This window comes from Saimiri boliviensis, chromosome 17 (assembly GCF_048565385.1).
Source record: "Saimiri boliviensis isolate mSaiBol1 chromosome 17, mSaiBol1.pri, whole genome shotgun sequence".
Taxonomy (NCBI): domain Eukaryota; kingdom Metazoa; phylum Chordata; class Mammalia; order Primates; family Cebidae; genus Saimiri; species Saimiri boliviensis.
Genome location: NC_133465.1, coordinates 5,162,316 through 5,187,984, shown reverse-complemented (window position 1 = coordinate 5,187,984; position 25,669 = coordinate 5,162,316). Strand labels below are relative to the sequence as shown.

The following is a 25,669-nucleotide window of genomic DNA, read 5'->3' as shown; positions in this document are numbered from 1 at the left end:
GCCAGTCTAGGGCCTAGGCGCAGACGCACTGAGCCTAAGCAGCCGGTGATGGCGGCAGCGGCGGTGGTGGCTGCGGCGGGTCCGGGCCCATGAGGCGACGAAGGAGGCGGGACGGCTTTTACCCAGCGCCGGACTTCCGAGACAGGGAAGCTGAGGACATGGCAGGAGTGTTTGACATAGACCTGGACCAGCCGGAGGACGCGGGCTCTGAGGATGAGCTGGAGGAGGGGGTGAGGCCCGGGGTCCCCGGGGGCCCGAGGTGACAGGGCCGGGGCGGCGGCGCGGGGGCAGGAAGCGCGGTGTGTCCTAGAGCGTGGAGACCCGGGGGGGCTCCTGGAAGAGCTGAGGGTCGCGCGGCCCGAGACTGAGGAGCGGGCGGGGCGGACACGGCCCTAGGTGTGAGGCCTCTGCCGGAATCGCAGGTGCAGGTCGCACCCTTAGCTTCAGGTCAGCGCAGCCCTGAGCAATCTGAAGGGGAAAAGGGAACGGGCGCGTGTTCGATTCCTCGAGCTGCTGGACTTGAATGTGGCGGGGCGCGGGTGGCGTGAGCGTGGGTTGGGGATACGGGGGCTGCGCTTGCTGGGTGTCCCGTAAGTACAGGTGAAGTGTGGAGGGTTTCCCTTCGAGTCTAGGATTTCAAGAATTCAATCTTCAGACCTCCCACAACCACCTCTCTTCTCGGCCTGTCGCTTCTCTCCTAGGAAGCGCTCAGCTGTTAGAAGTGACAGCTGAAAACTTCTGTCGGGAGTAGCACTGCTGCTGCTGTTACAGCCACCAGGAGTTTTATTTCGGGAGCAAGGGGGCTCTGCTGCATCTTCCAATCTTCCAGGGTTTGTTTGTTTGCTTTTTTTTTTTTTTTTTTTTTAACCCTCTTCCGTGTGACTCTTTAAAATAAGCATTTATAGGACACACGGCACTTGTAACCTTTCCCCAAGTTGAAGATGTCTATTTTTTTTTTTTTTCAGAATAATTAATGTAATTTTCGGGTGGGGAAACAAAACAAAACAAAACAAAACAAACCAATGTTGACAGCCTTGATTTAGCTTGCCAAAAATAAGTTGCCTGAACAGAGACTTGTGAATGGTGGTGTGAGGGCTTTCCTTACTGTAATTTAGTGTGCTAAATTTAGAATTGTATTTTCTAATGCATACCTTGGTTTTACCTTGGCTGGCTTAGTGGTTTGTTATTCTTTATGGAAGTTCAAAAACGTTGTCATACGAAACCACTGATTCCGGACCAAATGATCGTCAGTTGATAACCTCTTAGTAGTTTAGGATCTAAATTCCAATGTCTACTTGAATACATGGGTTAATGACTGGTGTTAGATGTTTACTCCAACTGCATAGGGGCTTCCTTTCCCTTGCATCACCCTCAGTTTTTCTCCTCTAGCACGTGCCCTACTGTTGACAAAAGATTGAGATGGGGCCGGGCGTGGTGGCTCAAGCCTGTAATCTCAGCACTTTGGGAGGTCGAGGCGGGTGGATCACGAGGTCAAGAGATCGAGACCATCCTGGTCGACATGGTGAAACCCCGTCTCTACTAAAAATACAAAAAATTAGCTTGGCATGGTGGCGCATGCCTGTAATCCCAGCTACTCAGGAGGCTGAGGCAGGAGAATTGCCTGAACCCAGGAGGCGGAGGTTGCGGTGAGCCGAGATCGCGCCATTGCACTCCAGCCTGGTAACAAGAGCGAAACTCCGTCTCAAAAAAAAAAAAAAAGAAAAAAAAAAAGAAAAAAAAAGATTGAGATGGTATGTATAAAGAACCTTGAGCAGATTAAGAAACTAAGTGGCCTTAAATAATACTGTTCTTTTCTTTCTTTTTATTTTTCTTTCTCTCTTCTTTTTCTTTTTTTTTTTTTTTTTTTTTTTGAGAGAGAGTTTTTTCTTTTTTCTTTCTTTCTTTTCTTTTCTTTTTTTTTTTTTTTTATTTTGAGAGAGTCTCCCTCAAGACAGCCCAGGCTGGACTGCAGTGGTACGATCTCGGCTCACTGCAGCCTCCGCCTCCCCGGTTCAAGCGATTCTCTTGCCTCAGCCTCCCAGAGGAGCTGGAATTGCAGGGCTGGGCCACATCACCTTGCTAATTTTTTTGTATTTTAGTAGAGATGGGGTTTCACCATGTTGCCCAGGCTGGTCTTGAAGTCTTGACGTCAGGTGATCCACCCGCCTCAGTCTCCCAAAGTGCTGGGATTACAGGGGTGAGCCACCCCCACACCTTTGTGTGTGTGTGTGTGTGTGTGATGGAGTCCCACTCTAGCCCAAGCTGGAGTTCAGTGGCCCGATCTTGGCTCACACAACTTCTGCCTCCTGAGCTGAAGCAATTCTCGTGCCTCAGCCTCCTGAGTAGTTGGGACAGGCACACGCCACCATGCCTGGCTAATTTTTTGTATTTTAGTAGAGATGGGGTTTTACCATGTTGCCCAGGGTGGTCTTGAACTCTTGAGCCCCTGTGATCTGTCCGTCCTTGGCCTCCCAAAGTGCTGGGATTACAGGAGTGAGCCACCGTGCCCGGCTGGTGTGTGCATTTTCAATGATGTTTTCATAAGGAATTCCAAATAGTTTCTTAATTGAACATGATACACTAAATACAATTGGAAACAAATATGAGATTACTTTTATTATATATACCATATTCCATACTCTCCTCAGTTATATTGGTTCTCTGTGGCAGTGGCTTTGGAGCAGGTCAGGGAAGAAAACTGGTTAGGAAGGTGCTTTTCTGTTTTTTGAGGCAGAGTCTTGCTCTGTCACCCAGGCTGGAGTGCAGTGGCACAATCTTGGCTCACTGCAACCTCTGCCCTCCGGGTTCAAGTGATTCTTCTGCTTCAGTCTCCCGATTAGCTGGGACTACAGGCGTGTGCCACCACGCCCAGCTGATTTTTATATTATTAGTAGAGATGGGGTTTCACCATATTGGACAGGCTGGTCTCGAACTCCTGACCTCAGGTGATCTGCCCGCCTTGGTCTCCCAAAGTGCTGGGATTACAGGTATGAGCCACGCACCCGGCCAGATTTATTCTTTTTTGAAAGTACAATACTGTATTAAAATTCCTGCATGAACTGGGACTTTTTCTTTTCACTTTCTTGTGTTTCAAGAACAATAGGTGTTCCAGGGCTTTTGTCCTGCTGGGTACAAGCAAGTAGGATTTTGAGAGGGTGTAAGGAGGTCAGCAAAATTGGTGGAAATAGGAAAAAAAAGAAATGTGGCCTGACCTTGGGGACAGAAAGTTTAGGGAAAGAGCAAAGGTAATTAAAGAGGATTTTGAGGAAGAGACTTCTGTAAAATATGTCTTACTTAGCACCCTTAGCACCAGTTTTTAGAGTTGAAAATGTTTCTTTTTAGTGTGTTACTTATTCTTTTTTTTTTTTTTTTTGAGATGGAGTTTCGCTCTTTGTTACCCCGGCCGGAGTGCAATGGCGCGATCTCGGCTCACCGCAACCTCTGCCTCCTAGGTTCAGGCAATTCTCCTGCCTCAGCCTCTTGAGTAGCTGGGACTACAAAATAGCACCACCATGCCCAGCTAATTTTTGTATGTTTAGTAGAGATGGGGTTTTATCATGTTGACCAGGATGGTCTCAACCTCTTGACCTCGTGATCCACCCACCTTGGCCTCCCAAAGTGCTGGATTATAGGCGTGAGCCACTGCACCTGGCCATGTGTTATTTATTCTAAGAGGTGCCTCAAGGTGGATAATAGAAGATTTGGAGTGGGGTTGGGTTGGCAATCCAAGGAGATTCAGTGACCTCCAGATTACCCCTAAATTACAAAAAAAAAAAATCTAGAAAATGAGAGTTTAGATTCTTAGAAAATCTCAGTTTCTACGCATGAATTTATAGCCTTTACTTATTGCACAAAGTTTTTAAACATTGGTGCCTATCAGAGTAGTCTTACTTCCTAATTTTATAGTAAGGAAACTGAGGCATGGGCCATATGATAGCCAGAGATCACACAGTGGTAGTTTCTTCTGACTCAGTTTAGCAAGCTTCACCGCACAAGTTCTTCATTGCATTTACTCGGCATGTTTATAATGTTCCTCTTTGTGGTGTGTCAAAAATGAATTCAGATTCCTTTGACCATACTCACTCTGTGACCTAGAATAAATTCCTTAATCTATGACACTGTCTATTACATGAGGGTTACATGAAATAAATATATAAAGTACAGTACTCTCAAAATATCTGGGTGTATTAAGCAGTTAGCTGGTTCATAGAAATACAGCTTGTCTTGTCATTGCCAAGGAACCAATCATTCAGGTTTACCCTCATATGCCTAGAGACTTAATAACTACAGTTAAACTAGAGGTGCTGTATTTTTACAATGGTAGTATCATGGTGTGTATTTTTTTTTTTTTTTTGAGACGGAGTTTTGCTCTTGTTACCCAGGCTGGAGTGCAATGGCGCGATCTCGGCTCACCGCAACCTCCGCCTCCTGGGTTCAGGCAATTCTCCTGCCTCAGCCTCCTGAGTAGCTGGGATTACAGGCACGAGCCACCATGCCCAGCTAATTTTTTGTATTTTTAGTAGAGACGGAGTTTCACCATGTTGACCAGGATGGTCTCGATCTCTTGACCTCGTGATCCACCCGCCTGGGCCTCCCAAAGTGCTGGGATTACAGGCTTGAGCCACTGCGCCCGGCCTTTGTATTTTTTTTTTTTAAATCATTGATCTCATTTAGAGAGATGTGCCTTTCAAGATATATTACAGAGTGACTATGCATTAGTAAATACAGGTATTTACGTAGTTTATTTAGTTCATCAGAGATTAAAAGATGAGGAGACTAAACAGATACATTTATGGACAAAGTTGAATGTCTGCCACCTAACTTTAAAAAGATCCTATTGGGCTGGGCGTGGTGGCTCACGCCTGTCATCCAAGCACTTTGGAGGCCAAGGTAGACGGATCGCCTGAGGTCGAGAGTTCAAGACCAGCCAGACCAACATGGTGAAACCTCGTCTTATAAAAAAATAAAATAAAATAAATTTAAAAAAAAGATCCTTGGGCCGGGCGCGGTGGCTCAAGCCTGTAATCCCAGCACTTTGGGAGGCCGAGGCGGGTGGATCAAAAGGTCAAGAGATCGAGACCATCCTGGTCAACATGGTGAAACCCCGTCTCTACTAAAAATACGAAAAATTAGCTGGGCATGGTGGCGTGTGCCTGTAATCCCAGCTACTCAAGAGGCTGAGGCTGGAGAATTGCCTGAACCCAGGAGACGGAGGTTGCGGTGAGCCAAGATCGCACCGTTGCACTCCAGCCTGGGTAACAAAAGCGAAACTCCATCTCAAAAAAAAAAAAAAAAAAAGATCCTTAAATATCTCAGTGATATAATCAAAGCCAATTGGTAAGAGGGGAGTTTTTTGGGGGAGGATATCTTGTTTGTTTTGTTTCATTGTTGATGGTATCATTTGGGGCAATGAATTGAAACTAAGGGAAAGTTTTCCTTCAGATACTTCAATTAGATTGCAAAAATACTGGAGTCTTCTCTGCTGTCTCTAGCATTAAGAGTAGTAGAAAACTGACTGGGCACAGTGGCTCACGCTTATAATCCCAGCACTTTGGGAGGCCGAGGTGGGCGGATCACGAGGTCAAAAGATCAAGACCATCCTGGCCAACACCCGTCTCTACTAAAAATACAAAAATTAGCTGGGCATGGTGGTGCACGCCTGTAGTCCCAGCTACTTGGGAGGCTGAGGCAGGAGAATTGCTTGAACCCAGGAGGTGGAGGTTGTGGTGAGCCGAGATTGTGCCATTGCACTCCAGCCTGGGTAACAAGAGCCGAACTCCGTCTCAAAAAAAAAAAAAGAATAATTTCATCCAAAAAAAAAAAAATTTTATCCATTGTGGAACAATTTATTTAGAGTTTTATAAGATGTGCTGTCTTTCATTGAGACTTTAGGCATATTAACTTTAATTTATATACATTTTTAATTTAAGTAATTTAAATTACAGATAGTCTTTCGATGGACTAGTTTGAAACAGTGTATCTTCTATACCTTAGATGAGCAGAATTCTGCTTTGTCAATCCTAATGAACACAGTAAAGAAATAGGATAGGCCGGCCGGGCGCGGTGGCTCAAGCCTGTAATCCCAGCACTTTGGGAGGCTGAGGCGGGTGGATCACAAGGTCAAGAGATCAAGACCATCCTGGTCAACATGGTGAAACCCCGTCTCCACTAAAAATACAAAAAATTAGTTGGGCATGGTGGCATGTGCCTGTAATCCCAGCTACTCAGGAGGCTAAGGCAGGAGAATTGCCTGAACCCAGGAGGCAGAGGTTGCGGTGAGCCGAGATCGCGCCATTGCACTCCAGCCTGGGTAACCAGAGTGAAACTCCGTCTCAAAAAAAAAAAAAAAAAAAAAAAAAAAAATTGGATAGGCCATAAAGCTTAAGACAGCAGAAGAACATGAGGATTTAAGAGTTTCCTGTGAAAGAAACTTTTCAGTATGTATTATATAATGTTAGCTTGATACTTCTTGTGTGATACTTCTAAAGGTAACACTGAGTAGCAGAAAAGATTTGTGCCTCAAATGTGTCTGTTCTAGAAAGTAACGTAGAAATTACTAGCACTATGCAGGTGCCAGGATTACAGGCCTGGCCAGCTAAGGAAATGAAACATAGCTACAGGGCATATCTTGTGAGGTGGCTTCAAAGTCATGGTTCAGTGTTAACTACTCTGTAGTCTTTAATTTAGAATTAAGTAAAACTAACATTAAAGAAAAAACAATTATGTAATACCAGTTTTATCACATCTGAAAGAAGTCTTTTGTCATTAAAGTGAAGCCATCTTAGGTGATTATACAGAGCAACAAAAACAAAAAGAAATACCTTTAACCATAACCATCCCCATCTCTCACGCACAAAAGAAACTGTATCCAGTTAAAATGATAAGAATTTTTTTTTCCCCTTGATACTGCTCTATCTCTGCCTGTGTAGAATCATGAAATGTACATTCTTGGTATTACATTTTATAGTGATTTGTTTACACAGTGAGTTATGACTAAAATTTTGTGTTTTTTGGGCATTTGAACATTTATTCTTTAAGAGTATTATCAGTTTTTGGCTGGGTATGATGGCTCATGCCTGTAATCCCAGAGCTTTGGAAAGCTAAGGTGGGAGAATTGTTTGAGGCCAAGAGTTCGAGACCATCCTGGCCAACAAAACAAGACACCATTTGTACAAAAAAATTAAAAAAATAAATAGTGGGTATGGTAGCACATGCCTGTGGCCCTGTCGACTCCAGCTGACAAGAGATGATCACTTGAACCCAGGAGTTTGAGGCTGCAATGAGCTATGATCCCACCACTGCACTCCAGCCTGGGTGACAGAAACCTAGTTGCTAAACACACACACACACACACACACACACACACACACACACACACACACACAGAGCTATCTGTTTTTGTTGTCGATGTTGGCTGTGTACTGGTAGTTTTGAAGAAAGATATGTTCACTTTAATGTCTTTTGAATTATTCTAAAATTTTGACATGATTGCTTAAAGACTTAATTTTTTAGAGTCTATTTTCTTTTTTTTTTTTTTTTGAGACGGAGTTTCGCTCTTGTTACCCAGGCTGGAGTGCAATGGCGTGATCTCGGCTCACCGCAACCTCCGCCTCCTGGGTTCAGGCAATCCTCCTGCCTCAGCCTCCTGAGTAGCTGGGATTACAGGCACGTGCCACCATGCCCAGCTATTTTTTTGTATTTTTAGTAGAGACGGGGTTTCACCATGTTGACCAGGATGGTCTCGATCTCTCGACCTCGTGATCCACCCGCCTCAGCCTCCCAAAGTGCTGGGATTACAGGTGTGAGCCACCGCGCCCGGCCCGAGTCTATTTTTCAATTAAGTAATATCCTTTCATATACACTGGAAGAGTTCATAATCAGATTAGATTCATTTTAAAGCTCTGTGTTATAATGTCAATAATTGAAATTCTGCTGCCAAGTTTTTTGTTGTTTTTTTGTTTATACAATTAAATGATTTTGAGTATATTTACAGAGTTGTGCAACCATCACCAGAATTAGGTTTTAGAAAATTTTATCACTCAGCCGGGCATGGTGGCTCACACCTGTAATCCCAGCACTTTGGGAGGCCAAGGTGGATGGATCACCTTAGGTTAGGAGTTTGAGACCAGCCTGGCCAACATGGTGAAATCCCATCTCTACCAATAATACAGAAATAGCCAGTCATGGTGGTGAGTACCTGTAATCCCAGCTACTTGTAAGGCTGAGGCAGGAGAATCCCTTTAACCCGGGAGGGGGAGGTTGCTGTGAGCCGAGATTGCGCTACTGCACTCCAGCCTGGGTGACAGAGTGAGACTCCATTTTTTAAAAAAAATTTATCGGCCGGGCGCGGTGGCTCAAGCCTGTAATCCCAGCACTTTGGGAGGCCGAGGCAGGTGGATCACGAGGTCAAGAGATCAAGACCATCCTGGTCAACATGGTGAAACCCCGTCTCTACTAAAAATACAAAAAATTAGCTGGGCATGGTGGCGCACGCCTGTAATCACAGCTGCTCAGGAGGCTGAGGCAGGAGAATTGCCTGAACCCAGGAGGCGGAGGTTGCAGTGAGCCGAGATCGTGCCATTGCACTCCAGCCTGGATAACAAGAGCAAAACTCCCTCCCCCCCCCCAAAAAAAAAAATTATCATCCTATAAAGAAATTTTGGGCCTGTCGTGGTGGCTCATGCCTGTAATCCCAGCACTTTGGGAGGCCAAGGCAGGTGGATTGCATTAGCCCAGGAGTTTGAAATCAGCCTGGGCAACATAATGAGACCCTGTCTCTAAAAAACAAAAAAAAAATAGAAACAAACTTTTCACCAATTTAGTTACTTCTCATTCTCACCCTCAGCCCCAGGCAACTAACTAATCTATTTCCCATCTCTGTAGATTTTGCTTTTCTAGGCCTGGCATCTGTGATCCCAGCACTTTGGGAGGCCAAGGCAGGAGGATCACTTGAGACCAGCCTGGGCAATATAGTGAGACACCCCCCCACCATCCCCCTCCCCATCTCTTGAAAAATAGAAAAAAATTATCTGGCTTGGTGGCGTGTGTCTGTAGTCTAAGCTACTTGTGAGGCTGAGGTGGGAGGATTGCTTTACAGTGATCCTGCCGCTGTACTGTAGCCTGAGCAACAGAATGAGACTGTCTCTAAAAATAAAAGAAAATAAAGACGTTTCCATATAAATGGAATCATACAGTGTATGACCTTTTGTGTTTGGTAGCTTTCACTTTTTTTTTTTTTGAGATGGAGTCTCACTCTGCTACCCAGGCTGGAGTGCAGTGGTGTGATCTCTGCTCACTGCAACCTCTGCCTCCTGGGTTCACGTAATTCTCCTGCCTCAGCCTCCTGAGTAGTTGGGACTACAGGCATGCGACTCCACGCCTGGCTAATTTTTTTTTTTTTTTTTTTTTTTTGAGACGGAGTTTCGCTCTTGTTACCCAGGCTGGAGTGCAATGGCGCGATCTCGGCTCATCGCAACCTCTGCCTCCTGGGTTCAGGCAATTCTCCTGCCTCAGCCTCCCGAGTAGCTGGGACTACAGGCACGTGCCACCATGCCCAGCTAATTTTTGTATTTTTAGTAGAGACGGGGTTTCACCATGTTGACCGGAATGGTCTCGATCTCTTGACCTCGTGATCCACCCGCCTCGGCCTCCCAAAGTGCTGGGATTACAGGCATGAGCCACCGCGCCCGGCCGTTTTTTGTTTTTTTTGTTTTTTTTTTTTTTTTTTTTTTTGAGACGGAGTTTCACTCTTGTTACCCAGGCTGGAGTGCAATGGCGCAATCTCGGCTCACCGCAACCTCCGCCTCCTGGGTTCAGGCAGTTCTCCTGCCTCAGCCTCCTGAGTAGCTGGGATTACAGGCACGCGCCACCATGCCCAGCTAATTTTTTGCACTTTTAGTAGAGACGGGGTTTCACCATGTTGACCAGGATGGTCTCGATCTCTCGACCTCGTGATCCACCCGCCTCGGCCTCCCAAAGTGCTGGGATTACAGGCTTGAGCCACCGCGCCCGGCTGTTTTTTTTTTTTTTTTGAGACGGAGTCTTGCTCTTGTTACCCAGACTGGAGTGCAATGGCGCGATCTCAGCTCACCGCAACCTCCGCCTCCTGGGTTCAGGCAATTCTCCTGCCTCAGCCTCCTGAATAGCTGAGATTATAGGCACGCGCCACCATGCCCAGCTAATTTTTTTGTATTTTTAGTAGAGACGGGGTTTCACCGTGTTGACCAGGATGGTCTCGATCTCTTGACCTCGTGATCCACCCGCCTCGGCCTCCCAAAGTGCTGGGATTACAGGTGTGAGCCACCGCACCTGGCCGCTAATTTTTGTATTTTTAGTAGATACGGGGTTTCGCCGTGTTGGCCAGGCTGGTCTCAAACTCCTGACCTCAAATAATCTGCCTGCCTCGGCCTCCCAAAGTGCTGGGATTACAGGCGTGAGCCACAGCGCCTAGCTGCTTCTTTCACTTAATGTTTTTGAAAATTTCGTCATCTATGTTGTAACATGTATCAGTACTTCATTTCTTTTTAGGACCAAATAGTTCACTGTGCCAGGCGCGGTGGCTCAAGCCTGTAATCCCAGCACTTTGGGAGGCCGAGGCAGGTGGATCACGAGGTCAAGAGATCGAGACCATCCTGGTCAACATGGTGAAACCCCGTCTCTACTAAAAATACAAAAATTAGCTGGGCATGGTGGCGCGTGCCTGTAGTCCCAGCTACTCAGGAGGCTGAGGCAGGAGAATTGCCTGAACCCAGGAGGCGGAGGTTGCGGTGAGCCGAGATCGCGCCATTGCACTCCAGCCTGGGTAGCAAGAGCGAAACTCCGTCTCAAAAAAAAAAAAAAAAAAAAAAATAGTTCACTGTATGGCTAGAGTGCATTTTGTTTATCTATTCACCAGTTGATGTTCATTTGAGTTAGTCATTCAGATGTTCACTTGAATTATGAATAAAGCTTTTTTTTTTTTTTGGAGATAGGGTCTCGCTCTGTTGCCCATGCTGGAGTACAGTGGCCTGAAACATAGCTCACTGCAGCTTCACCCTCCTGGGCTGAAGTGATTCTCCTGCCTCAGTCTCTCAAGCTGGGACCACAGGCATGTGCTACCATTCCCAGCTAATTTTTTGATTTTTTTGGTGGGGGTGGGGGTCTCACTATTTTGTCCAGGCTGGTTTTAAACTCTTGGCCTCAAGCAGTCCTTCAGGGTCTGCCTCCCAAAGTGTTGGGATTATAGGCGTGAGCCACCTCACCTGGCCTGAATAAAGCTTTTATAATATAAGCTTGGGAGTAGGGGCTCACGCCTATAATCCCAGCACTTTGGGAGGCTGAAACAGGTAGATTGCTGGAGTCCAGGAGTTCTAGACTGGCCTGGGCAACATGACAAAAACCTCTTCTCTACAAAAAAATGAGCCAAGTATGGTGGCATGCACTTGTAGTCCTAGCTCTTTGGGAGGCTGAAGTGGGAGGATCACCTGAGCCCAGGGGGTCGAGGCTGCAGTGAGTCATGATTGTATCACTGCACTCCAGTCTGAGTGATAGAGTGACACCCTGTCTCAAAAAAAAAAAAAGTTTTTATGAACATTTGTGCCCAGATCTTTGTGGAACATATACTTTTCTTTTGGGTAGATACCTTGGAGATTTCCTGGGTCATACAATAGTAAGTCTATGTTTAATTTTTTTTTCTCCTTTTTTTCTTTTTTCTTTTTTTTTTTTTTAAGACGGGGTTTCACCATGTTGGTCAGGCTGGTCTTGAACTTTTGACCTCAGGTGATCAGCCCGCCTTGGCCTCCAAAGTGCTTGGATTACAGGCGTGAGCCACCATGCCTGGCCTATGTTTAATTTTTTTAAGAGACAAACTTTTCCAACGCGGTTGCACCATTTTACATTCTCACTAGCACTTATGAGAGTTCTGTTTCTCTGCATCCTTGCTCAACTTACTTTTCTTTATCTTTTGTTATCCTAGTGGGTGTGAAGTAGTTTCTCCGTGTAGTTTTGATTTGCATTTCTCATTTTATTTATTTTTTATTTTTTTTTAGAGACCAGGTTTCACCATGTTGGTCAGGCTGGTCTTGAACTCCTGACCTTGTGATCTGCCCACATCAGCCTCCCAAAGTGTTGGGATTATAGGCATGAACCACCGCACCCGGCATTGATTTGCATTTCTCTTAACAACTAATGATGTGGAACATCTTTTCATTTGCTTATTGTTCATTTGTATATTTTCTTTGGAGAAATACCTATTCAGATCCTAGCTCATTTTTCAAAAATTGGGTGTGCCATCTTTTTCTTTGTATATTTTATTTTTTATTTTATTTTATTTATTTATTTATTTATTTATTTATTTATTTATTTATTTATTTTTGAGACAGAGTTTCGCTGTTGTTGCCCAGGCTGGAGTGCAATGGCGCGATCTCAGCTCACCGCAACCTCCGCCTCTTGGGTTCAGGCAATTCTCCTGCCTCAGCCTCCTGAGTAGCTGGGATTACAGGCACGTGCCACCATGCCCAGCTAATTTTTTTGTATTTTTAGTAGAGACAGGGTTTCACCATGTTGACCAGGATGGTCTCGATCTCTTGACCTCGTGATCCACCCGCCTCAGCCTCCCAAAGTGCTGGGATTACAGGCTTGAGCCACCGCGCCCGGCTTATTTATTTATTTTTAAGACGGGGTTTCACCATGTTGGTCAGGCTGGTCTTGAACTCCCAACCTCAGGTGATCTGCCCGCCTTGGCCTCCAAAGTGCTTGGATTACAGGCGTGAGCCACTGTGCCCGGCCTATATTTTATTTATTTATTTATTTTAGAGACAAGATCTAACTTTGGAGTTCTGATCTCAAACTCCTGGCCTCAAGCCGTCTTTCACTTTGGCCTCCCAAAGTGCTGGGATTATTACAAGGATAAGCCACTGTGCCTGGCCTATTTATCTTTTTATTATTGAGTTGTAGTAATTCTATATATATAGATGTGTGTGTATATATATATATATATATATATATTTTTTTTTTTTTTTTTTTTTTTTTTTTGAGTTGGAGTCTTATTCTGTTGCCCAGGTTGGAGTGCAGTGGTGCCATCTCTGCTCACTGAAACATCTGCCTCCTGGGTTCAAGCAATTCTCTTGCCTCAGCCGCCTGAGTAGCTGGGATTACATGTGCCTGCTGTCACACTGGACTAATTCTTGTAGTTTTAGTAGTTTACTCGAGTTTTAGGCCAACATGGTTTTGCTATGTTGGCCAGGCTGATCTCAAACTCCTGAACTCAGATGGTCTACCTGCCTCGGCCTCCCAAAGTGCTGGGATTACAGGCCTGAGCCACTGTGCCCGGACTTTTTCTTTTTTCTTATTTTTTGAGACAAGGTCTCACTCTGTCACCCAGGCTGGAGTGGTGCAGTCTCAGCTCACTGCAGCCTCATCCTCTTGGACTCAAGCAATTCTCCCACTTCATCCTCCTGAGCAGCTGGGATTACAGATGTGTGCCACTATGCCTGGCTAATTTTGTAGAGACCAGGTTTTTTTTTTTTTTTTTTTTCAGGTATTTTATTTTGTTTGTTTATTTTATTTTATTTATTGTACTTTTAAGTTCTGGGGTACATGTGCAGATCTTGCAGGATTGTTGCATAGGTACACACATGCCATGGTGGTTTGCTGTCTCCCTCCCCCCATCACCTACATCTGGCATTTCTCCCAGTGTTAGCCTTCCCCAACCTCCCTGCCCCCCGCCACTGTCCCTTCCCTAGTTCCCCACCTGCCAACAGACCCCATTGTGTGATGTTCCCCGCCCTGTGTACATGTGTTCTCATTGTTCAACACCCACCTATGAATGAGAATATTTGGTGTTTGGTTTTCTGTTCTTGTATCAGTTTGCCAAGAATGATGGTTTCCAGATTCATCCATGTCCCTACGAAGGACACAAACCCATCATTTTTTGTAGTTTCATAGTATTCTGTGGTGTATATGTGCCACATTTTCTTTGTCCAATCTATCACTGATGGGCATTTGGGTTGGTTCCAGGTCTTTGCTATTGTAAATAGTGCTGCAGTGAACATACATGTGCATGTGTCTTTATGATAGAACGATTTATAATCTTTTGGGTATATACCCAATAATGGGATTCCTGGATCAAATGGAATTTCTATGTCTAGATCCTTGAGGAATTGCCACACTGTCTTTTACAATGGTTGAACTAATTTACACTCCCACCAACAGTGTAAAAGTGTTCCTATTTTTCCACATCCTCTCCAGCATCTGTTGTCTCCAGATTTTTTAATGATCACCGTTCTAACTGGCGTGAGATGGTATCTTGATGTGGTTTTGATTTGCATTTATCTAATGACCAGTGATGATGAGCATTTTTTCAGTGTTTGTTGGCCTCATAAGTGTCTTCTTTTGCACAGTGTCTGTTCGTATCCTTTGCCCACTTTTGAATGGTTTTTTTTTTTTATTTTTGAGACGGAGTTTCGCTCTTGTTACCCATGTTGGAGTGCAATGGCGCGATCTCGGCTCACCGCAACCTCCGCCTCCTGGGTTCAGGCAATTCTCCTGCCTCAGCCTCCTGAGTAGCTGGGATTACAGGCATGCGCCACCATGCCCAGCTGATTTTTTGTGTTTTTAGTAGAGACGGAGTTTCAGCATGTTGACCAGGATGGTCTCGATCTCCTGACCTCGTGATCCACCCACCTTGGCCTCCCAAAGTGCTGGGATTACGGGCTTGAGCCACTGCACCTGGCCGGGCTTTTTTTTCTTATAAATCAGCTTTAGTTCTTTGTAGATTCTGGGTATTAGCCCTTTTGTCAGATGGGTAGATTGGAAATTTTTTTCCCATTCTCTTGGTTGCCAATTCACTCTAATGATTATTTCTTTTGCTGTGCAGAAACCCTTAAGTTTAATTAGATGACATTTGACTATTTTGGCTTTTGTTGCCATTGCTTTTGGTATTTTAGTCATGAAGTCCTTTCCTTTGCCTGTGTCCTGAATGGTATTGCCTAGGGTTTTCTTCTAGGGTTTTTATGGTGTTAGGTCTTATATTTAAATCTTTAATCCATCTGGAGTTAATTTTAGTGTAAGGTGTAAGGAAGGGGTCCAGTTTCAGCTTCTGCACATGGCTAGCCGGTTTTCCCAACACCATTTATTAAACAGGGAACCCTTTCCCCGTTGCTTGCTTTTGTCAAGTTTGTCAAAGATCAGATGGTTGTAGATGTGTGGTGTTGCTTCTGAGGCCTCTGTTCTGTTCCACTGGTCTATATTTCTGTTTTGGTACCAGTACCATGCTGTTGTGATTACTGTAGCCTTGTAGCATAGTTTGAAGTCAGGTAGCGTGATACCTCCAGCTTTGTTCTTTTTGCTTAGGATTGTCTTGGCTATGCAGGCTTTCTTTTGGTTTCATATGAAGTTTAAAGTGGTTTTTTCCAATTCTGTGAAAAAGGTCAACGGTAGCTTGATGGGGATAGTGTTGAATCTATAAATTACTTGGGGCAGTATGGCCATTTTCACAATATTGATTATTCCTAACCATGAGCATGGAATGTTTTTTCCATTTGTGTCCTCTCTTACTTCCTTGAGCCGTGGTTTATAGTTCTCCTTGAAGAGGTCCTTTACATCCTTTGTTAGTTGTATTCCTAGGTATTTTTTTCTCTTTGTAGCAATTGTGAATGGGAGTTCGCTCATGATTTGGCTCTCCGTTTATCTGTTACTGGTATATAGGAATGCTTGTGATTTCTGCACATTGAGTTTGTATTCTGAGGCTTTGCTGAAGCTGCTTATCAGTTTAAGGAGATTTTTGGGCTGAGACTATGGAGTCTTCTAAATATACAATCATGTTGTCTGCAAATAGAGACAATTTGACTTCTTCTTTTCCTAATTGAATACCTTTATTTCTTTTTCTTGCCTAATTGCTCTGGCTAGAACTTCCAATACTATATTGAATAGGAGTCATGAGAGAGGGCACCCTTTTCTAGTGCCATTTTTCAAAGGGAATGCTTCCAGTTTTTGCCTGTTCAGTATGATATTGGTTGTGAGTTTGTTGCAAATAGCTTTCATTATTTTGAGATACGTTCCATCGATGCCTAGTTTATTGAGGGTTCTTAGCGTAAAGGGCTGTTGAATTTTGTTGAAGGCCTTCTTTGCATCTATTGAGATAATCCTGTGGTTTTTGTCTTTGGTTCTGTTTATGTGATAGATTACGTTTATAGATTTGCTTGTGTTGAACCAGCCTTGCAACCCCAGGATGAAGCCTACTTGCATATGATGGATAAGATTTTTATGTGCTGTTGCATTTGGGTTGCCAATACTTTATTGAAGATTTTTGCATTGATGTTCATCATGGATATTGGCCTGAAGTTTTCTTTTTTAGTTGTGTCTCTGCCAGGTTTTGGTATCAGGATGATGTTGGTCTCATAAAATGAGTTAGGGAAGATTCTCTCTTTTTGTATTGTTTGGGATAGTTTCAGAAGGAATGGTACCAGTTCCTCTTTGTATGTCTGGTAGAATTCGGCTGTTAACCCCTCTGGACCTGGACTTTTTTTGGCTGGTAGGCTATTATTAATCGCTGCTCAACTTCAGACCTTGTCATTGGTCTATTCAGAGTTTTAACTTCTTCCTGGTTTAGTCTTGGGAGGGTGCAAGTGTCCAGGAATTTATCCATTTCTTCCAGATTTACTGGTTTATGTACATAGAGTTGTTTATAGTAATCTCTGATGGTAGTTTGTATTTCTGTGGAATTGGTGGTGATATTCCCTTTATCATTTTTTTATTGCATCTATTCAATTCTTCTCTCTTTTCTTTTTTATTAGTCTGGCTAGCAGTCTGTCTATTTTGTTGATCTTTTCAAAAAACCAGCTCCTGGGTTTTTTTATTTTTTTGAAGAGTTTTTTTGTGTCTCTATCTCCTTCAGTTCTGCTCTGATCTTAGTTATTTCTTGTTTTCTGCTAGCTTTTGAGTTTTTTTTTTTTGATCTTGCTCCTCTAGCTTTCTTTTTCTTTTTCTTTTTTTGAGACGGAGTTTCGCTCTTGTTACCCAGGCTGGAGTGCAATGGCGCGATCTCGGCTCACCGCAACCTCCGCCTCCTGGTTTCAGGCAATTCTCCTGCCTCAGCCTCCTGAGTAGCTCGGATTACAGGCATGTGCCACCATGCCCAGCTACTTTTTTTTTTGTATTTTTAGTAGAGACAGGGTTTCACCATATTGACCAGGATGGTCTTGATCTCTTGACCTTGTGATCCACCTGCCTTGGCCTCCCAAAGTGCTGGGATTACAGGCTTGAGCCACCGCGCCCGGCCGAGCTCTTTCAATTTTGACGATAGGGTGTCAATTTTAGATCTTTCCTCGCTTCTCATGTGGGCATTTATTGCTATAAATTTCCCTCTAGACACTGCTTTAAATGTGTCGATTCTGGTACGTTGTGTCTTCTTTCTCATCAGTTTTGAAGAACGTCTTTTTTCTGCCTTCATTTCGTTGTTTATCCAGTCGTCATTCAGGAGCAAGTTGTTCAGTTTCCATGTAGTTATGTAGTTGTGCAGTTTTGAGTGAGTTTCTTTTTTTTTTTTTTTTGAGATGGAGTTTCGCTCTTGTTACCCAGGCTGGAGTGCAATGGTGCAATCTCGGCTCACCGCAACCTCCGCCTCCTGGGTTCAAGCAATTCTCCTGCCTCAGCCTCCTGAGTAGCTGGGATTACAGGCATGTGCCACCATGCCCAGCTAGTTTTTTGTATTTTTAGTAGAGACGGGGTTTCACTATGTTGACCAGGATGGTCTCGATCTCTCAACCTCGTGATCCACCCGCCTCGGCCTCCCAAAGTGCTGGGATTACAGGCTGAGCCACCGCGCCCGGCCTTGAGCGAGTTTCTTAATCTTGAGTTCTAACTTGATTGCACTGTGGTCTAAGAGACTGTTTGTTATGATTTCGGTTCTTTTGCATTTGCTGAGGAGTGATTTACTTCCCATTATGTGGTCAATTTTAGAGTAAGTGCGATGTGGTGCTGAGAAGAATGTATATTCTGCGGATTTGGGGCGGAGAGTTCTGTAGATGTCTGTTAGGTCCGCTTGGTCCAGATCTTCATTCAAGTCCTGGATATCCTTGTTGATTTTCTGTCTTGTTGATCTGTCTAATATTGACAGTGGAGTGTTAAAGTCTCCCACTATTATTGTGCGGGAGTCTGAGTCTCTTTGTAGATCGTTGAGAACTTGCTTTATGTATCTGGGTGCTCCTGTATTGGGTGCATATATGTTTAGGATAGTTAGTTCTTCCTGTTGCATTGTTCCTTTTACCTTTATGTAATGCCCTTCTTTGTCTCTTTTGATCTTTCTTGGTTTAAAGACCGTTTTATCAGAGACTAGGATAGCAACCCCTGCTTTTTTTTTTGCTGTCCATTTGCTTGGTAAATCTTCTATCCCTTTGAGTCTGTGTGTGTGTTTGCATGTGAGGTGGGTCTCCTGAATACAGCACAGTGATGGGTCCTGACTTTTTATCCAGTTTGCCAGTCTGTGTCTTTTGATTGAGGCACTTAGGTCGTTTACATTTAACGTTAATACTGTTATGTGTGATTTTGATCCTGCCATTTTGTTACTGGCTGATTGTTTTGCCCATTAGTTGATGCAGTTTCTTCATTGTGTTGTTGGTCTTTACCATTTGGTATGTTTTTGCAGTGGCTGGTATTGGGTGTTCCTTTTGCTGTTAAGTGCTTCCTTCAGGAGCTCTTGTAAGGCAGGTCTGATGGTGACAAAATCTCTCAGCATTTGCTTGTCCGGAAAGAATTTTATTTCTCTGGCCGGGTGTGGTGGCTCACGCTTGTAATCCCAGCACTTTGGGATGCCGAGGTGGGTGGATCACGAGGTCAAGAGATCGAGACTATCCTGGTCAACGTGGTGAAACCCCGTCTCTACTAAAAATACAAAAATTAGCCGGGCATGGTGGTGCACGCCTGTAGTCCCAGCTACTCAGGAGGCTGAGGCAGGAGAACTGCTTGAATTCGGGAGCCGGAGGTTACGGTGAGCAGAGATCACGCCACTGCACCCCAGCCTGGGTAACAAGGGCGAAACTCCATCTCAAAAAAAAAAAATGGAATTTTATTTCTCCTTCACTTATGTTTTTTTTTTTTTTTTTTTTTTTGAGACGGAGTTTCGCTCTTGTTACCCAGGCTGGAGTGCAATGGCGTGATCTCGGCTCACCGCAACCTCCGCCTCCTGGGTTCAGGCAATTCTCCTGCCTCAGCCTCCTGAGTAGCTGGGATTACAGGCATGCGCCACCATGCCCAGCTAATTTTTTGTATTTTTAGTAGAGACGGGGTTTCACCATGTTGACCAGGATGGTCTCGATCTCTCGACCTTGTGATCCACCCACCTCGGCCTCCCAAAGTGCTGGGATTACAGGCTTGAGCCACTGCGCCCGGCCCTCTCCTTCACTTATGAAGCTTAGTTTGTCTGGATATGAAATTATTGGTTCAAAGTTCTTTTCTTTAAGGATAATGAAACCCTACAAGACACTCTCTTCTGGCTTGTAGGGTTTCTGCTGAGAGATCCACTGTGAGTCTGATGGGCTTCTCTTTGTGGGTGACCTGACCTTTTTCTCTCTCTGCCCTTAGCATTTTTTCCTTCATTTCAACCCTGGTGAATCTGATGATTATGTCCTTGGGGTTGCTCTTCTTGAGGAGTATCTTTGTGGTGTTCTCTGTATTTCCTGGATTTGAATGTTGGCCTGCCTTGCTAGGTTGGGGAAGTTCTGGATAATATCCTGAAGAGTGTTTTCCAGCTTGGATTCCATTCTCCCCATCACATACAGGTACATCTATCAAGCGTCGATTAGGTCTTTTCACATAATCCCATATTTCTTGGAGGTTTTGTTCATTTCTTTTCACTCTTTTTTCTCTAATTTTGTCTTCTCATTTTATTTCAATGAGTTGATCTTCAATCTCTGATAACTTTTCATCTGCTTGATTGATTTGGCTATTGAAACTTCTGTATGCTTCGTGAAGTTCTTGTGCAGTATTTTTCAGCTCCATCAAGTCATTTATGTTCTTCTCTAAGCTGGTTATTCTAGTTAGCATTTTGTCTAACCTTATTTCAAGTATTTTAGTTTCTTTGCATTGGGTTAGAACATGTTCCTTTAGCTCAGAGAAGTTAGTTATTACCCACCTTCCAAAGCCTGCTTCTGTCAATTTGTCAAACTCATTCTCCATCCTGTTTTGTTCCCTTGCTAGTGAGGAGTTGTGATCCTGTGGAGGAGGAGAGGCATTCTGGTCTTCCATGATTTCATCCTTTTTGTGCTGGTTTCTTCCCATCTTCATGGATTTATCTACCTTTGATCTTTGAAGTTGGTGATTTTAGACGGGATCTCTGAGTGGACGTCCTTCCTGTTGATGGTGAAGCTATTTCTTTTTGTTTTTTAGTTTTCCTTCTAACAATCAGGCTCCTCTGCTATAGGACTGCTGGAGGTCCACTCCAGACCTTGCTTGCCTAGGAATCATCCTCGGGGGGTGGGGTGCAGAGCAGTGAGGATTGCTGCCTGATCTTTCCTCTGGTCCCAGAAGGGTACCCCTCCGGGTATCAGCCAGAGCTCTCCTGTATGTGGTGTGTTTTTAGTTATTCAGGGGTCAGGAAGCTGCTTGAGGAGGCAGTTTGTCCCTTGTTTGCCTGTAGAGGCGCTGCTGGGCGGCCTCAGACTCAGCCCTACTGTTGTGTAGGCTTCCTCTGGCTTTTGTTTATATGGGTGAGATTAGACCCACCTTTGCAATGGCGGACATCCTTCCCCCCAGGGAACTCTCAAGTGAGAGGGCTTCAGTTTGCTGGTCTTGTGGAGGTGGGACCTGCCAAGCCGTATGACTTGTCTCCCTGTTTTCATCTCTCTCTCTTTCTGGGGGGCAGGTAGATCTGACCCACAGACGCTCTCAGTGCTAGTCAGTACTTCTGCCCAGATCTATGCTGACAACTCCCGGCCCGGGCCCCCGAGCTGTTGCTCAGATCTGTGTCGGTAACTTGAACTTGCAGCGCTTTTCTACTCTTCCGCCTGGCAGCGTTCTACTGGACTGTGGGTTGCAATGACCATGGGAGAAGCACAGTATTTGAACCGGAGTGCTGAGGGGGTTAAGTTCTGGATCCTGCATCCAGTTGCACTTCCCCAGATTAGCTTTTGTCATGTTGCCCAGGCTGGTCTCAAACTCCTGAGCTCAAGAGATACGCCAACCTCAGCCTCCCAAAATGTTGGGATTACAAGCGTGAGCCGCTGTGCCCGGACCTCTTTTTGCTTTCTTGATGGTGTTGGTGTCTTTTGACATGCAAAGGTTTTATGTTTTCAGTAAATCAGTTTATCGATTTTTAAAAATTGTTTGTGCTTTTGGTAAGGTGTATAAGAAACTATTGCCTTCCTCAGGATCATGAAGATTTACTCCCTCCTATACTTCTTCTAAGAATTTTATTTTCTTGTTGTGTTTTGGGAGGATTTTTTTCTTTTTGAGACGGAATTTTGCTCTTGTTGCCCAGGCTGGAGTGCAATTGCATGATCTTGGCTCACTGCAGCCTCCGCCTCCCGAGTTCAAGCGATCCTCCGGCCTCAGCCTCCTGAGCAACTGAGATTACAGGCACCCACCACAATGCCCAGCTAATTTTTTTTATTTTTAGTAGAGATGGGATTTTACTATGTTGGCCAGGCTGGTCTTGAACTCCTGACCTCAGGTGATTCCCCTACCTTGGCCTCCCAAAGTGCTGGATTATAGTCTGAGCCACCGCACTCAGCTGTTGGGAGTATTTTTTTTTTTTTTTTTTAGAGACAGGGTCTCACTACATTGCCCAGGCTGGAGTGGAACTCCCGGCTCAAGTGATTTTCCTGCCTCAACCTCCTCAATAGCTGGGACTACAGGCATGCAACGGTGCAATCAGCTCGAATTTTATTGTTTTTTTTTTTTTTTTTTTTTTGAGATGGAGTTTTGCTCTTGTTGCCCAGGCTGGAGTGCAATGGTGTGACCCCGGCTTACTGCAACCTCCACCTCCTGGGTTCAAGCAATTCTCCTGCCTCAGCCTCCTGAGTAGCTGGGATTACAGGCATGTGCCAACACACCCTGCTAATTTTGTATTATTAGTAGAGATGGCATTTCTCCATGTTGGTCAGGCCGGTCTCAAACTCCTGACCTCAGGTGATCCACCCGCTTTGGCTTCCCAAAGTGCTGGGATTACAGGCGTTAGTCACCGCGCCTAGCTGGTCCCTCGCACTTTTTTGTGAATTTTAGGATCAGCTTGCCAATTTCTGCAAGAAAGAAATCTGGGGTTTTGTTAGGATTCAGTTGAATCTGTGACCAGTTTGGTTAGTATTGCCATCTTAATGTTAAATCTTCTGATCCATAAACGTGGAATACCTTTCCATTTATTTAGGTCATCTTTAATTTTATTCAGCAATATTTTATAGTTTTCAGTGTTTAAGTCTTATACTTTGGTTAAATTTTTTTTTTTTTTGAGACAGGGTCTCATTTTGTTGCCCAGGCTGGAATACAGTGGCACAATCATGGCACACTGCAGCCTTGACCTCTTGTACTCAAGCAATCCTCCCACCTCAGCCTCTTTAAGTAGCTGGGGCTACAGGTATGTGCCACCATACCCAGCTGATTTAAAAATTTTTTTTTTGTAGAGGCAGGATCTTACTGTGTTGTCCAGGCTGATCTTGAACTCCAAGTGATCCTCCCGCCTTAGCTTCCCAAAGTATTTATGCCACTGTACCTGACATAAATTTTTTTCTCAGCTACTTCTTATTGATGATATTATGAATGGAATTGTCTTCATTTCATTTTGGAGTTGTTCATTGCTAGTATAAAGAAGGTTATTTAAATTTTACACCTATTTATTCTATGATCAGAATAAATGTTTGGCCAACATGATTTCCAGCTGTTTGACAGTGTTGCCTAATTACTTTGTCTTGATTAGTCACACTTTACACTAGATACCCTGGACAAGTTGTGGGTACTTTAGGCTTAGTTTACAACATTATGTTATTCTATATCAAAAGGACATCAAAATAGCACTTTGTATAAGTCATTTGATTTGTTAAGTCATATTCAGTATGTAGTGCCTTTAGTTTCATAATCCACAATACACAAAATACACATTTTTGAATAGATAAATGTTCTTTTTGAAGGAAAATTGACTTGGTTTTATTTTTTTGATTATTGATGACTAGCCTTTATAGTTTAGTTGTCATATAAAGTTAAAAGCAAAAGCCGGGGCCAGGTGTGGGGGCTCATGCCTATAATCCCAAGACTTTGGGAGGCCGAGGTGGGCTGATCACCTGAGGTTAGGAGTTTGAGGGCAGCCTGGCTAACTTGTGAAACCCTGTCTCTACTAAAAATATAAAAATTAGCCAGGCATGGTGGCACATGCCTGTAGTCCCAGCTACTCGAGAGGCTGAGGCAGGAGAATCACTGGAACCAGGAGGCAGAGGTTACAGTAAGCCGAGATGGCACCACAGCACTGCAGCCTGAGTGACAGAGTGAGACTCTGTCTCAAAAAAGAAAATAAAAAAGAAAAAGCCAAAAAAGAAAAAGCTGGGTGCCTGCAGTCCTAGCTACTTGGGACGCTGAGGCAGAAGAATCACTTGAGGAGTTTAAGCCTGTCGTGTGCTGTGCTAATACCCGTGAATAGCCACTGACTGTATTCCAGTTTGGGCAACACAGAGAGACTTCATCTCTATTTGTAAAATAATTGAAAGTGAAATACCCATAGTGTTATGTGTCTACTTGATTTTTGTTCATCACCATATTTGCCTGTTGTTGAAGTATAGAGAACTGTTAGGCTGGTTTATTTCATTTATTCTCTTTTAGTTTTGAGGCAAAGAATTAAACTTTAAAATTTTATGTTTAAGAGATTATTTCTGAAACTTTAACATATTTTTCAGGGTCAGTTAAATGAAAGCATGGACCATGGGGGAGTTGGACCATATGAACTGTAAGTTTATGTGAAGAGCTTTTCATTGTGTTGTCTTTCTTACAAGTAGGTTATATCAGTTCTATTACATAGCAATCATGTGATTCCAGTAACCTGTTCTTAAATATGTAGTCATATTTATCAACTTGATGTATTGAATTTGGCACCAAAATCTGATTAATATTATAACCTATCAGATTTTTGAGATTATATATGGATTTTGAGGAAAAGATATTATTTCAAATTCAGAGTACTGAATATGAATCTGAGTTTTTAGTTGAATATAGAGAGCCATGTTTTTAACCTTTTCTTAACTGAAAAATTTGTAGAAATGCCTCAAAAAGTCAAATAGTTTATATTTTGCTTTAATATACAAACAGAAATTCATAACATCATTCAAACAGAAATTCATGCAGTCTGGCTGGGCATGGTGGCTCACACATATAATCCCCAGTACTTTGGGAGGCCACCAGCGTGGGCAGATTATTTGATGTCAGAATTTCAAGACCAGCCTGGCCGACATAGTGAAACCCTGTCTCTTCTAAAAACTTAAAAATTAGCCAGGCGCTGTGGCAGGCACCTGTAACTCCAGCTACTGGGGAGACTGAGGCAAGAGAATCGCTTGAACCCAGGAGGTAGAGGCTGCTGTGAGCCAAGATTGCACCACTACACTCCAGTCTGAGTGACAGAGCAAGACTTTGTCTCAAAAAAAAAAAAAAAAAAAAAAAAAGGCCGGGTGCAGTGGCTCACGCCTGTAATCCCAGCACTTTGGGAGGCTGAGGCGGGTGGATCACAAGGTCAAGAGATCGAGACCATTCTGGTCAACATGCTGAAACCCCATCTCTACTAAAAATACAAAAAATCAGCTGGGCATGGTGGCGCGTGCCTGTAATCCCAGCTACTCAGGAGGCTGAGGCAGGAGAATTGCCTGAACCCAGGAGGCGGAGGTTGTGGTGAGCTGAGATCGCGCCATTGCACTCCAGCCTGGGTAACAAGAGCAAAACTCCGTCTCAAAAAAAAAAAAAAAAAAAAAAGAAAGAAAGAAAATCATGTAATCTTAAGTCATTTTAGACAAGCGACAAGCTCCATCAGGTGAGTATGGTGATTAATCTGCTCTGTATTGTACTCTCAAATAAAAAGCCTTGGTATAGGAGGAGAGTGACAAGATAGTTCACTCATGTAGAAACCATTTAAATGACAGAGACAGTAGCTACCCCTTTTGGAGTCTTTATTTTCGTTTTTTTTTTTTTTTTGGAGACGGAGTCTCCCTCTGTCACCCAGGCTGGAGTGCAGTGGTGCAATCTTGGCTCACTGCAACCTCTGCCTCCTGAGTGCAAGCGATTGTCCTGCCTCAGCCTCTCAAGTAGCTGGCACTACAGGTGTGCACCACCACACCAGCTAATTCTTGTATTTTTAGTAGAGACAGGGTTTTACCATGTTGGCCAGGATGGTCTCGAACTCCCGACCTCAAGTGATCTGCCCGCCTCAGCCTCCCAAAGGGCTAGGATTACAGGCATGAGCCACCATGCCTGTTGGATTCTTTTTTTTTTTTTTTTTTTTTTCCTCTGAGACGGAGTTTCTCTCTTGTTACCCAGGCTGGAGTGCAATGGCGCGATCTCGGCTCACCGCAACCTCCGCCTCCTGGGTTCAGGCAATTCTCCTGCCTCAGCCTCCTGAGTAGCTGGGATTACAGGCACGCGCCACCATGCCCAGCTAACTTTTTGTATTTTTAGTAGAGACGGGGTTTCATCATGTTGACCAGGATGGTCTCAATCTCTTGACCTCGTGATC

At 44.1% G+C, this 25,669-nt stretch overlaps 1 protein-coding gene across 3 annotated transcripts in view; it reads left to right on the top strand.

Moving 5' to 3' along the window:
• The first annotated feature begins 12 nt into the window (after positions 1–12).
• Positions 13–25,669, top strand: part of RPS6KB1 (ribosomal protein S6 kinase B1) — a 63,506-nt gene continuing 37,849 nt past the window's right edge. The window contains exons 1-2 of one of the 3 annotated variants that reach the window (XM_039476014.2): positions 13–230; positions 23,850–23,899. In XM_039476014.2, the coding sequence (XP_039331948.1) occupies positions 90–230; positions 23,850–23,899 (191 nt within the window). In that variant the 5' untranslated portion in view covers positions 13–89. Of the gene's footprint in view, positions 231–725; positions 831–23,849; positions 23,900–25,669 lie in introns of those variants that run through there. The other 2 variants (XM_003929084.4, XM_074388071.1) reach the window with 2 other exon arrangements.